Source organism: Benincasa hispida, chromosome 8 (genome assembly GCF_027475165.1).
Source record: "Benincasa hispida cultivar pf3 chromosome 8, pf3_genome.v1.1, whole genome shotgun sequence".
NCBI classification, from domain to species: Eukaryota; Viridiplantae; Streptophyta; class Magnoliopsida; order Cucurbitales; family Cucurbitaceae; genus Benincasa; species Benincasa hispida.
In genome coordinates, this window is record NC_143485.1 from 42,574,102 (window position 1) to 42,589,409 (window position 15,308).

The 15,308-nt window shown below is 33.5% G+C and overlaps 2 protein-coding genes across 2 annotated transcripts; both read left to right on the forward strand.

The window, feature by feature from the left end:
- The first annotated feature begins 1,394 nt into the window (after nt 1-1,394).
- On the forward strand, nt 1,395-6,154 carry LOC120083681 (putative serine/threonine-protein kinase PBL3). The gene is made up of 6 exons (XM_039039520.2): nt 1,395-1,743; nt 3,145-3,479; nt 3,566-3,701; nt 3,894-4,030; nt 4,295-4,418; nt 5,073-6,154. Exons 1-6 carry the CDS (start codon nt 1,518-1,520, stop codon nt 5,492-5,494), a joined length of 1,380 nt encoding a protein of 459 aa, XP_038895448.1. The 5' UTR covers nt 1,395-1,517; the 3' UTR covers nt 5,495-6,154.
- A 7,428-nt stretch (nt 6,155-13,582) lies between these two features.
- Nucleotides 13,583-14,260, forward strand: LOC120084054 (uncharacterized). The gene has a single exon (XM_039039955.1). It carries the CDS (start codon nt 13,583-13,585, stop codon nt 14,258-14,260), a length of 678 nt encoding a protein of 225 aa, XP_038895883.1.
- The last annotated feature ends 1,048 nt before the right edge of the window (nt 14,261-15,308 follow it).

The following is a 15,308-nucleotide window of genomic DNA, read 5'->3' on the forward strand; positions in this document are numbered from 1 at the left end:
CTCTACGCACAGCCCACCATTGAGCCATTCTCTTTAGGTCAGCCTCGGCCTCGGTCGAGCCTCATAATTTGGGTTTTGGCCCATTCTTGTGTCTGCTTTCTTGCCCCTTTTGGCCTTATATTTATATATCTTCGTCTGTTAGCTGATTTGGACTATGATCTTTTATGCTTTTGCCCTTACTAAAATCATCTATAATAATATTGATGTTTAATTATAGCATCTTTTACCTGTACTGGACAAAGAAACATTACTTAATTTGAATATATAGTAATGTGATTTGTCGTTTTCTCAATATTCATGAATATTTGAACTAGTATGAGTGCATTTAAGATAACAACAACTTTCTTGTAACGGTAATGATGATGTATTTTGTATTTATATACACAGTGCAATGATATATATTGATCAACAAATATACTAATAAATGGTTAAGATCCCCATAATCTATAAATGTAAGTAAAAAGATGGATGATATAAATTAACAGCCTTCATAGTAAACTTTGAGTTCTATTTAAGGAAACTTAATTAACTATCTAAATGTATCATTTTGGTCAATTAGATATAAATTATTTCTCAATTTGTTTCTATTACTTTAAAATGTTCTTTTTCCTTTTTAGTACATTAATGTCATCCATCCAGATAACTTGTTAATTGTGATAGATTTCATTATCCTCTTCATTTCAACTATAATTTGAACCATATAAAGTTGAAAATTGTATCAAATCCCCATTCTCTAAAGTAAAACAATGAATTTCTTTTTTGAGTCATATTCTCTTTTTCCCACCATTTATTTATTACATTGTCCAAAAAATTCTCGATTTTTTTTGGGAACCATTTCTTCTTCTGAGAACATAAATAAATGATTTTCTCTAGACAATTATCAATTTTATTTTAAACTAATAATTGTAACAATTAAAATTTAACTTTTTATAAATTGAAATAGTTTGTGACTATTTTCATTTGATTTCATTTTAAATTAGTTCAAAATAACCTGAATTAACATTATTTATCTAAAAAAAAAATCACTAAAATAGAAAAAAAAAATAATAACACTCAAATTTAATGGAAAACTGCTATTGTCTATTTGAGTCTCTAATTAACATTAATTTTTGCATTTAAAGAAGTCATCATATGGACCTAAATTGATTCTTATAAAAATTTACAATTAAATTAATAGCATCATTAATTTGGAGTTTTAATTAATGCAAGTTGGGTATAAATTAATATTTGATATAATTTTTTTCATGCAAAATATAATTAAAATTGGGGGGCATTTTAGTAAAAATAGGAGTTAACGGAGTTGCTTCTGTCCGATGGAGTGTGTTATTGTAGTTACACGTCAGCAAATTGTCATTTTTGACGTCAACATTCTCATCCTTCTCCTTTTCTCATTAGCAATCGAATTTTCTTTCTCCGTCGCTATCTCTGTTTTTTTCTTATTAATTTATAAACAAAATTAATTTTTTTTAATTAATCCAAAAAAGGCTTAGTATTTTCTTGTATTGATTTGATATTTGATGCTAATCTCGATAACTGAGAGAAGAGAGGAACCTGATGCTGGAAGAGCAGCGAGAGAAGCATCAATAGAACGAACGATTCCAACTTCTCTGCAAAATTTCAGAGAGTTTTTCGTAGTTCTTTTGTTGCCTTCTTCTTGCTTTCCCCTCTCTTTTTCAATGGGTAATTGCCTCGAAAAAACTCACTCTAAGGTCGATAACTCTCTCAACTCCCTTCCTAATTCAGGTAATTTCTTCCTTTCCCCTGTTTCCTTTTCATTGTTGATTCCATGGACTCCTTTTCCCCTTTCTTTTTCCTGGTGGGCTTCTTTATTTTTGCATTTTTTCGATTTTGTAACTTTCTGGGTTTCTTTGTTTCGGTGTTTCGCGAAATGGGTTTTCTTCCATCAACGCCTTGTAGGGATTTTCCCCCTTTTTCGCCATTTTGTAGCTTCCTGAAATCCCATTTAGCCTTTAGCTTTCTCTTGGAATATTATTGGGTATTGTATTGCGTTTTATGATATTCCCAAATCCCATGTATTTCTTAGCTTTGTAAGTTGAGTAAACAATCCATGGTACTGAGAGATCTTAGTGCTCAACTTGTAAAGCCCACAAAGAATTTTTCTGTTTTTAGGGCAAGTGGATTTTCGTTTAAGTTTGAATTGTTCTAGTCTTTTGAATATCAAGTTAATGAAAATTCTAAATGATTGGGCGATTCTATAAATTGAATAAAATATGACCTTCATAATTGAACACAATGTATCCCATCTTGTAACGGGATTGATGTATCAACTGGTGGGTGAAGTTTTCTTTTCGAATAATGTGGTTTATCATTTTCATTTTGTGAATGTAGTCTAAGGGTACGTAGAACAAATACCTATTAATCACTCTGAGATTTTTTATTGATCATGAGCCTGATGTCGAAGGTATTGCAGATGATGGTATGATGATAAATTTAGGAAGGAATAAATTGGAGTTGGTAGGAGGCAGATAGATGGTGATTGTTGGACAAATGGTGACGGTGTCCAGTAAAAGCCTCCTACTGTCTCCCAAGTTTTTTCGGTGTATGAAAATGCACAAGGAATCATATTCCTTTCGTACCTGTGTGAATATTAACTAAACCTAAGCTAAGTTGTAGTAGCTAAGGAGTTTTGGAGCAATCTTATAGAAAATATTGTTTATGGTTGATGTACTGGAGTTTGAGAGATGATTGAGTGTAAATTGGCCTCCATATGAATCTTTCTCTAAATGAATGTGATAATGAGTGTAACATACAGTATACTTACTGCAAACATTTGAACCTAGTGGGATTCGTCAGTGTGAATTGATGCAGAGACTTGGTGTGTAAGAGTGAATGTGTCTAACTTTTTTTATTGTTATCTTTGTAAAACTGAATGGGTCTTACTTGACTTTATCCTTTTTCTCTCTATTGTGGTGACTTTTTATTTGTAAGATACAATGCAATAATTACTTGAATAAATTAGAAACAGGATTTGCACAAGGGATGTATGTGCTTGTTAATGAGCTGTGGCTTAAATATTGTTTTTTGAGCTTCTGTATCAATTGTTGCTGCTTGGTATAATTAAGGTTAGTTTAGTTTTGTTCACTATTAAGTCATTGTAATCATCATCACTCTTATTCCATGCAGAAGAACCAAAAAATCATGATAGGAAAGGTCATTCATCTGCTTCTTTGAGAGCTCCATCACTTGGTGGGAATACGCCATCTAGAGGTCTTCAAGTTCATAGATCTGAAGGTGAAATATTGTTGTCTCCAAATCTGAAAGCCTTCACATACAGTGAGCTTAAGAATGCTACTAAAAACTTCCGCCCTGACAGTCTAATTGGAGAAGGAGGTTTTGGTCATGTTTACAAAGGATGGATTGATGAACATACACTTGAAGCTGTGAGGCCTGGAGCTGGAATGGTTGTTGCGGTGAAGAAGCTTAAACCTGAAGGTTTTCAAGGACACAAGGAATGGCTGGTAGTTCACTCTTTCTTGTTGACATGTCCTTTTGATCTTTCTGGCTTAATAGTTTGCTTTATAAATCAGGTTGCTATTGATTGCAGTCTGAAGTAAATTACCTTGGTCAGCTTCATCATCCTAATCTGGTTAAACTAATTGGATTCTGCCTTGATGGGGATAGCCGACTTTTGGTCTATGAGTATATGTCCAAAGGCAGCCTTGAAAATCATCTATTTAGAAGTAAGTCGAATGTTTTGGCTAACTGTAACTGGAACCTTGCTGCAATCATTTACCTTTTTGTGGCAATGTTTTTACTGTGTTTAAACAGGCATGATAAACTCATTATGTAATTGATTAGGTTCTGAACTTCGGTTGTTGTGTGTGCAATGGCATTGAATTTTCTTAATTAGATCTGTCATTTCAATAATACAGGGGGTGCTCGACCACTTTCTTGGGCAATAAGGATCAAAGTTGCTATAGGTGCTGCTCGAGGGCTTACCTTTCTGCATGACTCTGAAGAACCAGTTATCTATCGGGATTTTAAGGCATCAAACATCCTTCTAGATTCTGTATGTCATTTATATCCTTCATGGCAAAGACTTCTGTTATTTAGATCTTGTGAAAATCAAAACGGGTACAAGTAAATGAAATACATAGAAATTGAGTGACAGAATAGCAAGTAGAGAGAAGATTAACTTCTTTTTCCTCATCCACCTTCTAATCTATTAAATACGAAGAATCAAGAATTTAGGTCACAAGCACAAGCTATTGTGAATGTATAATTAAAATTCATCTGTCCAATTAGTAAGTATGAAATTATTGTGTGTACACAGGAATTCAATGCAAAACTTTCAGATTTTGGTTTGGCAAAAGCAGGCCCAACTGGTGATCGAACTCATGTGTCCACTCAAGTTATGGGTACTCAAGGCTATGCTGCTCCAGAATATATTGCCACTGGTATGTTTTCTGACCCTTTTAAGAATCTTTGTTTTTCTTCAAGGTTATTCTAATTTCTAGTAAGGAAAAGGATATAATTTGCATAAATATGATTTGAGTTTATTCTAGATATCAGTCTTATATGTGGAATTACTGTAGGATATGTGCAATTTAAAGTTTCCTATAGGCATTGGTTCATGGGCATTCTAGATCATGGATTCATGGGATGTCCACAGTCCATTCCCCTTGCCCCAATATGTATTCTCATAATTACTCAACTTCCTGATAGATACATTGAGCTACCAAACTGAGTAATTTGACTTTTTCTTCACCATCTTCTATTTGGATTCATTGCTAAAGTTTGGATCTGCCTGTTTGTCTGGTAGATGAAATCTAATCATAATAAATCTCTTAGGGGAAATCATTATTGCTTTTTCTCTTAAAGTGAATTGGTTGGCAAATCCTTGAGAAGTTTTCCAGCTACTAGGATAAAATTAGCAACTACTTGTCTATGAAATCTGTCTAGACACTACAGATTTCTAAATGTCTGTTTCAAAATACAGTGCTTCAGCAACCGGGCAAAAGATGTTCATTTTAGAGCTTCCCATTATACATTACATTTCTGAAATTTTATTGTAGCAGTTGATGTATATATCTCTATTCTTCCAATTGCAGGTAGGTTAACAGCTAAGTGTGATGTTTATAGCTTTGGGGTTGTGCTGCTGGAGCTCCTCTCAGGACGCCGTGCTGTTGATAAAACTAAAGTCGGCGTCGAACAGAATCTTGTGGAATGGGCAAGACCTTACTTGGCTGATAAGCGCAAGTTATTTCGGATAATGGACATTAAGTTAGAGGGTCAATACCCTCAAAAAGCTGCTTACATGACTACAGTCCTTGCATTGCAGTGCATTCGAGAGGCAAAATTCCGACCACAGATGTCTGAGGTTTTATATGCTCTTGAACAGCTCCCTCTGGTTAAGCATGTCCATAACCAAAGAGCAAACAGTCCAGGGCCGAAGTCCCCGCTAAGACATAAGTACCCTTCACCTGTAAATTCGACTACACCAAAAGCAAGCTCTCCATTACCATCCAAATGATAACCATAGGGACCTTTGAGAAGGGAGGGATCATCTTTTTAGCAATGACCCAAGTAAATATATATTTTTGACTTAGGCACGGTTGGTTGGTAGACTGTAGCGGTCAGAAAAATCTCATTCCCCCTTTCGTCTTTGACTATACATTGAACAAGGAAAAGAGTCCAATGTTTTGACTGAAGAGGATGATGATGATGATGATATATATATAGTCATCAGCCTGATCAATTGTTTCTAATCTGCCAATGAAGCTGAGTTTGAAATTGTTGGTTTTGATTCTTGTAAGCAACAACAGCACAACAGTCACAATTTGTTGGGTTTTTATAAAGATGAAGTGGCGCTGAGTTTGTTTGGGGGGAATCTTGGGCAGCTGCCATAATAAATTTTGTAGAGAGAATATTTCACCTTTACATAGAAGGGATGGAAATAATGAGTAGCATCAGTGATTAAAGAGAGTTGGTTTAGTTGGCATTTTACCATGAGGGATTGGTGTTCAGAATTTGAGATTTGATAATCAAACCTTAAAATATCATGGAAGGTTTCTATTGGCTCATAATTTCTTATGTTGTAGGCAAGCCAACCAACCAAAGCTCAGTTTTTGTTGTCTTTGTTCATTGACTAATCACACATTGAAAAGCAAAAGGTTGTCACAGTTCAGAATTAGAGATTCTGTCATCTGAAGTAATCGATTAGTTTGAATAGATTTAAGTTATTTTAGTTTTTATTGTTAAAAATTGGTTTCAATTTACCTTCAATTATTGTTCTTATAACTTGGTATTATCATCCAAAATATTTTGGCCATGTCAGATGTCCATGAAGATTTGAGTTGAGCAAGAAATAGAAGAAATTGGTTGGGTTTTTGGTAAAAGTAAATAAATGGTTTAATGAGTTTGAGTATTAAATCGAACGAATCAGGTCTCCTAAGGTGAGGTACATATGATCGACCCTTTGGGTTGGGTAGAGTTACTGTAGACAAATCTAAAAAGGAACACTTGGCAGGGAACTGCCCTTTTAGACGGGCAAGAATGTAGACTAGACGTCAAATATTAGAAATCACAATATACGGCAAGAAAAATCATATAACGCATGTAACGACCCGACCTTTTGAGTACTCTGATAACGGTCGTTACTCATGATTACACATTTACATTCAAAACATTTTGACCATTGAGGAAAATAAATTTCATTAAAATAGTAAAGACAAATTTCCAAAATAAATAACAAATAAGTAAAACCCCCTAAAATAATGAAGAAAAAAATAACTTAAACAAATAAAATTTTGACCAACATCAAGTTTCAAATCAAAACTCTTAAATAACTTGAAAACTTAAACTGAGCGGAAGCGATTTACATGTCCCATATGGCACGATCACAGGTCCCTCTCGTCACCCGCCGGTCCGTTCCTATCATTACTCGAAAAACATAAATTAAGAAAGATTGAGTATAAAATACTCAGTAAGTGATCCCATTACCGGGATCAGGCTATGCATCCACGAGTTGAAAATGATGGGCCTGTGGCCCAAACAACTACATCTGTCTTAGATGATGAAAAGAAACCAAAAGACGTACTGTTTTGCCTTGACACGCATGTCTAGCAGCTCATAAGCACACCGTCAAACATGAAAATAATATGAACGTGAACCCATCAACTCACGACCCGTAGGCACATCGTCAAACATGAAAAATAACATGAGCGTAAACCTGTCGGCTCACGCATGTCTAGCGGCCCATAGGCACACTGTCAAACATGAAAAATAACATGAACGTAAACCTGTCGGCTCATGCATGTCTAGCGGCCCGTAGACACACAGTCAAACATGAAAAATAACATGAACGTAAACCTGTCGGCTCATGCATGTCTAGTGGCCCGTAGGCACACCGTCAAACATGAAAATTAACATGAACGTAAACCTGTCGACTCACGCATGTCTAGCGACCCGTAGGCACACCATCAAACATGAAACTAGACCCGTCGGTTCTCTGAAATAAAACATGCGTCAAGGCGAGACGGTAAACTACCCTATTGGTCTATTCATGCATTACATACATAATTTCAATACTGATTAAAAATTCAAACATGCTCATAATACTTATAACTGTCGTGCAACAAGTATATCACAAAGACAAAATCATGCTTCTAAAGTCCATTAATTAACTTTGTAAATCTAATCTAGGCCTGGCATGAAGGCACCGGTAATAGTACCACTTACCTCAACTTGGTCACAAAAGTCCATGCAAATACCATTGGAAAACTTGAATCAACCCAAAGTTGTGGCTTAATCCAAGACAAATTCCAAAACTTGATTCAGTTAGCCAATCCCTTAATAACTTAATTTCCCCATTATTACTCTCAATCGAAAATCAATAACTTAATTTTCTCACTATTACTCTCAATCCAAAAGAATAACCAATCAACAACTTACCCAAAACTTACAGATGTTTACCAATTTTCTGCAAAACGGAAAAAATGGTCTCTAGCTTGATGGTCAATGCCTCAAAACTTCCAAATCTTGAATCTAAGTTTCATACCAAAGAGAGGTTACTAATTTAACCCAAAATCAAATGGGTGAATTTCACCTCCCAAATTATAAGGAAAATAAGTCTTACCCATGGTTTTTCTCAAGATTCCGGCAAAGATCGAGCAGTGGCAGCACCATTCGGTTCGTGGCTACCATAGATAGACAGCGGGTGTTGCTGTCGGACGGCATAAATTGTTTAGGCTAGCGGCTGGTAGTGAGGGTCTTGCATGAGGAGGGTTTGCTAGAGTGAGAGAGGAGGAATTTCTAGTTTTAGAGATTTTATTCAGTAGCGATTACGAATAAACCATAGCTTCAAACAACAATCCAACCGTTCAAAATAAATTCTATATGTCTCGAACAGACTGACCAAATTTGAGCACGATCCAACGGTTCAAACTTTGGAAATCGACAATTTTGTGGAAGCTAGTGCTGAAAAATCGAATTGCTTTCTCCCCAATTTTTGGCATCTGTTCACCCTCATTTAATTTTAAAAAAATCTAAATTCTTTTATTCTTTTTTTCAAATTTTGAAAATATAAATAAAATATTTTATCACAATATCTCCAAAATCTCCAAAGATTCTATTAAATTTAGAAATCAATTAACTTTTCAAATTATCTTAATTTAGGCTTCAAAAACCAAAATTAAAGGGCATAAGATCCATCAATTTGATATAAATTAAATCCTTCCAAATATTTAAATCAATTCAAAACCACATGAAATTAATTATCACTTAAATTTTTTTTGTAAGTACCCTAAAATCCAAAATCAAAGGGAAGCAAAATTTAATATTTTCAAAATAATCAATTCGAATATCTAATCAATTAAATTCAATTTAAACAATAAGTTTTTTTCAATTATTTCAATTTAATCCCAATTTTTCAAATAAAAGAAAAAATTAAACTCAATAATTTTAGATAGTTAACTTAAATTTTTCTGAAATTCGGGATGTTACATTCTTCCCTCCTTAAAGAGACTTTTGTCCTCGAAAGTTCAAGTCCTTAAAGGCTCGTGATACTTAGTTCTTGTCTCATCCCTATGTTTCCAAATCTCTTCTTCAGACCGATAATTCTACCAAAAAACTTTTAATTAGCACTAACTCCACGTTTCAGAGAGTATTCACCTCCTACCATGAATTGTATAACTTATCTGAGACAATATCATGTTACTTTTTGATCTTAAAACAAACACATATCACCATTTAGACCTCCCATGCACAAGTATGAAAATCTCACTTAAATGAAGCTCTTGAAGTCCCCATATACTGTAGAGCATTTGTCATTCCAAAATACATCACCATAACCTCATAATAGCTATAACAATTACCTGATGTTAGTTTCTAAGATAAAGACCTTCATGTTGCATACATCTATATTGAGAATGTTCACACTCCATAGAGTGGGTCACCTCACTGTCCATGCAACAAAAAACATATCTCTCATGGCATCTCAAGTCCAGGATTCAGAATTCGGATTCGGCAACTAATTACCCTTCCCTTACAACCGAGATATGCTATCATATTTAATCTGTAATAGTTGATACAAAGTCGCGTGAATCATTTTTTTCCTAATAAACAAAGCTGATGTGCTCCAAGGAAAAACATTAAGGCACATATAAAACACTTTGCTAAATGGTTCTTGTATCAGTGACTTAGGCTATTCCAACTCTACTAGAGTCCTTCTATGAGGAGCCTTAAAGATAGGAGTTGCTCGCAACTCAAGTTCATCTCTAGTGCGAAGAGTCATTCTGGGATATTTACTCAACCTTAATACTCATATAGCTTGTTTCTTACTTGGAGCTAGATTACTTTCACCTTCAAATCAAATCGATGGTTTCATTAATTCCTTGTTCTAGATATTCGTGTCCACAATCAAAACCTCTAAACCTTGCTAATACCTTTCAACATCTTCCCTCTCTTTAACGAGGCCTTACCCCTTCCATTTTCATAGTTTCTAGCAACTATTGCTACTAAACATCCTTTCATAAAACGTTATTTCCTTCGACTCCACTATAATTTGAAGAAGATTGCTAAGCACTCTTCCAACGCGTGATAGTCTAGCTTAATCAAATTCTCATGACGAATAGCTTAGGCAGGATATCCATTCAACCAACAAATACTAAGATCCATAGTTCCAAATAGTAACGAGATTGTTCATACCAACTCTAAAGGTTCGTAAACACATATTTCCTATCTTGGACACCAAACCAAACTTTTGTTCTTAATCTCAAAACATCAATTCCCCTTACCTTCTCAAAGCAACAAAATATTTTTCAAATCCTTTCATCTTCCCTTATATTTTTCAAGACCAATAAATCCAAGATGCTCTATTTCACTTTCCTAGTGAAATATATCTGTACCAAAACATGTGACTATTTGAATCCCTTTTCACGGTCTACAATCCAACAACCTAAGCAAGCTATATATTTTATTTTCGAACATTGCATACTGCAGTGCAAAGTTCCAAATGGTAATGAAAGATTCCTATTTTACACCAAACCATGCCTTGTATTCACCCATATCATGTCTTAAAATCCAAATCTTTCTTAACTATTTGAGAATCTTGAACACATTAATTTCCATTTATCTCCCCAAATGAATAAAACATTTCCTTAAATACTATTATTTTCTTCACATATATCCTTGCTTAAGCCAACAACTTGAAAGTGTACTTTTTACTTTCCGAGTGAAACATAATCCCTAAACTAAGATATATGACCCTTTATAACCTTTTCCATAAATAAAAAATTTCATTCCAAACTTGGAACTTTAGTAGAGTATCCCCACAAGATAACATTGCTTTTAAACTTCAAAACGTTTATCCTTCCTCTTGGTATGGTTAATTAAACTTGAACCTTTTTATTGAAACAAACACATAGTTCAAACCCAAGCACCTTAAGAATTTTTCAATCTAATAACCCATTTTCTCCCATCTAAAGGCAACTATAATTTCAACCATATTGGCATTCCTTGACCAATTCATCTTACCTAGGTCTTGTAAAGAGTTCCTCATACTATCGTTTTATGCTCCATCTAGTAATTCTTCTTCCTTTTGGGCACATTAATAAATAACTAAAACACCATACATTACTCGCTCCACCAACTTTAATACTATGAAAGTGATCATGACCTATTAATCTTTTCAAAAATTTTCTTGGAACATTTTGACTTTAATATCTAGTAATCCTTAATAGAATTTATAGTCAAACATGAAACTAGACCCGTCGGTCCTCTGAAATAAAACATGCGTCAAGGCAAGACGGTAAACTGCCCTATTGGTACATACATAATTTCAGTACTGATTAGAAATTCAAACATGCTCATAATACTTATAACTGGCATGCAACAAGTATATCACAAAGACAAAATCATGCTTCTAAAGTCCATTAATTAACTTTGTAAATCTAATCTAGGCCGCCTAACACGAAGGCACCAGTAATAGTACCACTTACCTCAATTTGGTCACAAAAGTCTATGCAAATCATTCCTTAAAACCTTTGGAAAACTTGAATCAACCCAAAGTTGTGGCTTGATCCAAGACAAATTCCAAAACTTGATTCAGTTAGCCAATCTGATCAAGAATTAAATCCAAAATCAATAACTTAATTTTTCCACTATTACTCCCAATCTAAAAGAATAACCAACCAACAACCGATCTTTACCAATCCTACAAAACGAAAAAAATGGTCTCTAGCTTTGGTCAATGCCTTAAAACTTCAAAATCTTGAATCTAAGTTTCATACCAAAGAGAGGTTACTATTTAACCCAAAATCAAATGGGTGAATTTCACCTCCCAAATTATAAGGAAAATAAGTCTTACCCAAAGTTTTTCTCAAGATTCCGGCAAAGATCGGGCAGTGGTGGCTGATGGCGCGTCGGTTCGTGGCTACCATGGATAGGCAGCGGATGTTGCTGTCGGACGACATAAACTGTTTTGGCTAGCGGCTGATAGTGAGGGTCTTGCATGAGGAGGGTTTGCGAGAGTGAGAGAGAAAGGGAATTTCTAGTTTTATAATTTTTTATTCAGCAACGATTACGAACAAACCAGAGCTTCAAACAACGATCCAACCGTTCAAAATGAAATCTATGTGTCTCGAACAGACTAACCAAATTTGAGCACGATCCAAGGGTTCAAAATCCGGCAATCGACAATTTTGTGGAAGCTGTCGCTGAAAAAACGAATTGCTTTCCCCCAATTTTTGTCATATTTTCACTCTCATTTAATTTCGAAAAAATCTCAATTCTTTTTTTTTTTTTTTTTCAAATTTTGAAAATATAAATAAAATATTTTATCACAATATCTCCAAAATCTCCAAAGATTCTATTAAATTTAGAAATCAATTAATTTTTCAAATTATCTTAATTTAGGCTTCAAAAACCAAAATTAAAGGCATAAGATTGATTTGATACAAATTAAATCCTTCCAAATATTTAAATCAATTCAAAACTACATGAAATTAATTATCTCTTTTAATTTTTTTTAAGTTGACCCTAAAATCCAAAATCAAAAGGAAGCAAAATTCGAATATCTAATTAATTAATTAAATTCAATTTAACCAATAAAAGTTTTTCAATTATTTCAATTTAATCCCAATTTTCCAAATAAAAGGAAAATTTAAACTCAATAATTTTAGATAATTAACTTAAATTTTTCTAAAATTCGGGATGTTACAATGCACCTTATTGAAATTTTGTTTGACCATTTCTTAAGAAACAAAAGTACATAGAATACAACTAATTTTGAAAATTAAGCAAAATGTAAAAATAAAAAATAAATAAAACTCAACCAACACATCTTCCCTTATTAAAGTTAGTTAACATATATGTCAAAATGAGAGCAACTCGTGATAATTGGCATCATCTACCTCTTCTTTTAAGATGGAAGAGTTTGATCTCTTCTCTCCATAATTAATTCAAGGTTTAAAATGTTGTGAAAAAATTATTTAAAAATCTAAAAAATATATAAAGTAATAAATAAGCATATGCCTTTTTAAAAAAGTTAACATATTTATTATGAGTCTTTTACGATATAATAAAATGTTGATTTATCATTCATATTTATGTCGAACATACAAATATCAATGAAAGGGTAGATAGACTAAAAAAAAACATTTAAATCCAATAATATAAGTAGCATTATAGACTTGTTAAATATAATTAAATGCAATAGACCAAATAAATATATATATATATATATATATGATAAAACTAGAACATTCGAACTACACCAAACCCAACCGAGTGTTAAATAGCAAGAACAAAATAAAATTCAACCAAAGCATCTCCTTTGATGAAGTTAGTTAACATATTTATTTTATAAAAAAAATAAAAGTTAGTTAAACTAAACAAATATATAATAAAGAAAGAAAAAGAAAAATCCAAATCCAAATCCTACAAATAAAAGGACAAAAAAAAAGATATTAAAATTTAAAAAATAACATCTCTTTCTTAGCTTAAAAGCCACGCCATTACTTCTCCATTACTCCATCTCCCGATTCCCATCCAATTACAAAAAATCCCTTCCTTTTTTATATCCCTTCACAAAATTTTCCCCCAAATTAACAAATTAAAATCCATGGCCGCCGCCGCCGCCAACAACAACTCCGGCCTCCATTGCGAGGTTTGGCAGCCCCAAGATTTCTCTGAAACTCCCTCCTCCTCTTCTTCTTCTTCTCAATCTCAACCCCCTGAATTCTTCATCGATTTCTACGTTTCCTCTTACGCAACACAAGGCGACGAAATCATCAGCACGCTTCGTTACAAGAATTTCCGCCAAAGATGTGACGTTCTAACTCAGGATTCCTTCTCTTGGTCTGCAATTTCCTCTATGCTTTCCGAAACCAATGTCCCTTATCATCTTCAACCCTTTTTCATTCACCAAATTTCTATTAGGGCTCGGGGAATCGCTACCGAACCGATTAACGCTCTCTCCCGCACCATTCCCATGGTCGTCGAGCTCATGCTCCCCGAGGAAGCCATGGAGGATTCCAGTTATGGGTCCGATACCCACATGGGAATTGTGTCGGGTCGGGCCAGTAGGGCTTCGATTCAGGACATGGAGAGAGTTGAAATTGATGGGGTTTTGAGTGATTGTGTTATCTGTTTGGATGAGATTGTTTCAATTGGGTATGAAATAGATGCAGTTCGAATGCCTTGTTTACATGTTTATCATCGAAATTGTATTCACAAATGGCTAGAATTCAGCAACCGTTGCCCTTTGTGTCGGTTTCAGATGCCATTGGAAGAGGAATGATGCTCTGTTTTTCTTCTTGCTCAATTTTCTGTAATATATTTACTTTTCTTTATTTGGGTTTTTTTTCTTTTTTCCTTTGGAAGGTTTATGAATGAGAACCCCAGATTTCTAACGACTTATAATGCAAATGATTTATCAATAACTATATGATAGTTTGCTCTGTTTTGAACAATTGCTTCTCTCTGTTTTTTAGTATGATTCTCAAACCATTCTTGGTACCAAGAATTGAGTTAAGAGATTATTGATGATTTGTTATGTGGTGAAGGAGATGAAGTGTAAATACTTTCATTTTATAGTTATTTTCTGAAAATTAACTCTATTTATATTGATATTTTGGGTTTAAGGTTATCTTTGGATAAGTTCAAACAATTGATGGAATTTTGTTATTATGTTCTCTCAAGCACAGCATAAAATTCTGGTCAACATGTTAGATATTTTTATTGATATTTTTATATTTCAATGGGTTCGATATGGATTTAAAGGGGAATCGATATTTCCATTATATCGTAGAAAAATTCATTAAACATAAAAACAGTAAACAACAAAATGTCACTAATATAACTATAATTTATATTAGACATGATTTTAATTCATTTAAATTTATTTTTTGAATTTTTTAGTTTTATAACCTTTTTAGAAATATCCATCGAAATCAATTTATTATCGATATTTCTATCGAAATTTTTATAAAATCAAGATTTCGATATTTTCATCGACATTTTAAATTTGATGTTTTATAGTTAGGTGACCTATGACAAAATTTGATGGGTTTTTTTTACTATTTTAAAAATGTTTGTTTCTTTCTTCTGACAAAGAGAATATTGATTGAAATTTTAAATGAAGTAGCTTTTAGTTTTGTAGGATTCAAATTTCAAACACAGATAAAAAGCAAAGGCCTTAAAAAGTCAACTGTTTTACCTAACTTTTAGGTGCACCAGCCAACATGATAGATAAATTTAAGTCAATAATTATAATGCAGTTCGCTTTTTGTTTTGTTATACATTTTCTACCATTATTTTAAAAATTAAGTCAAGTTTTGAAGTAGTTT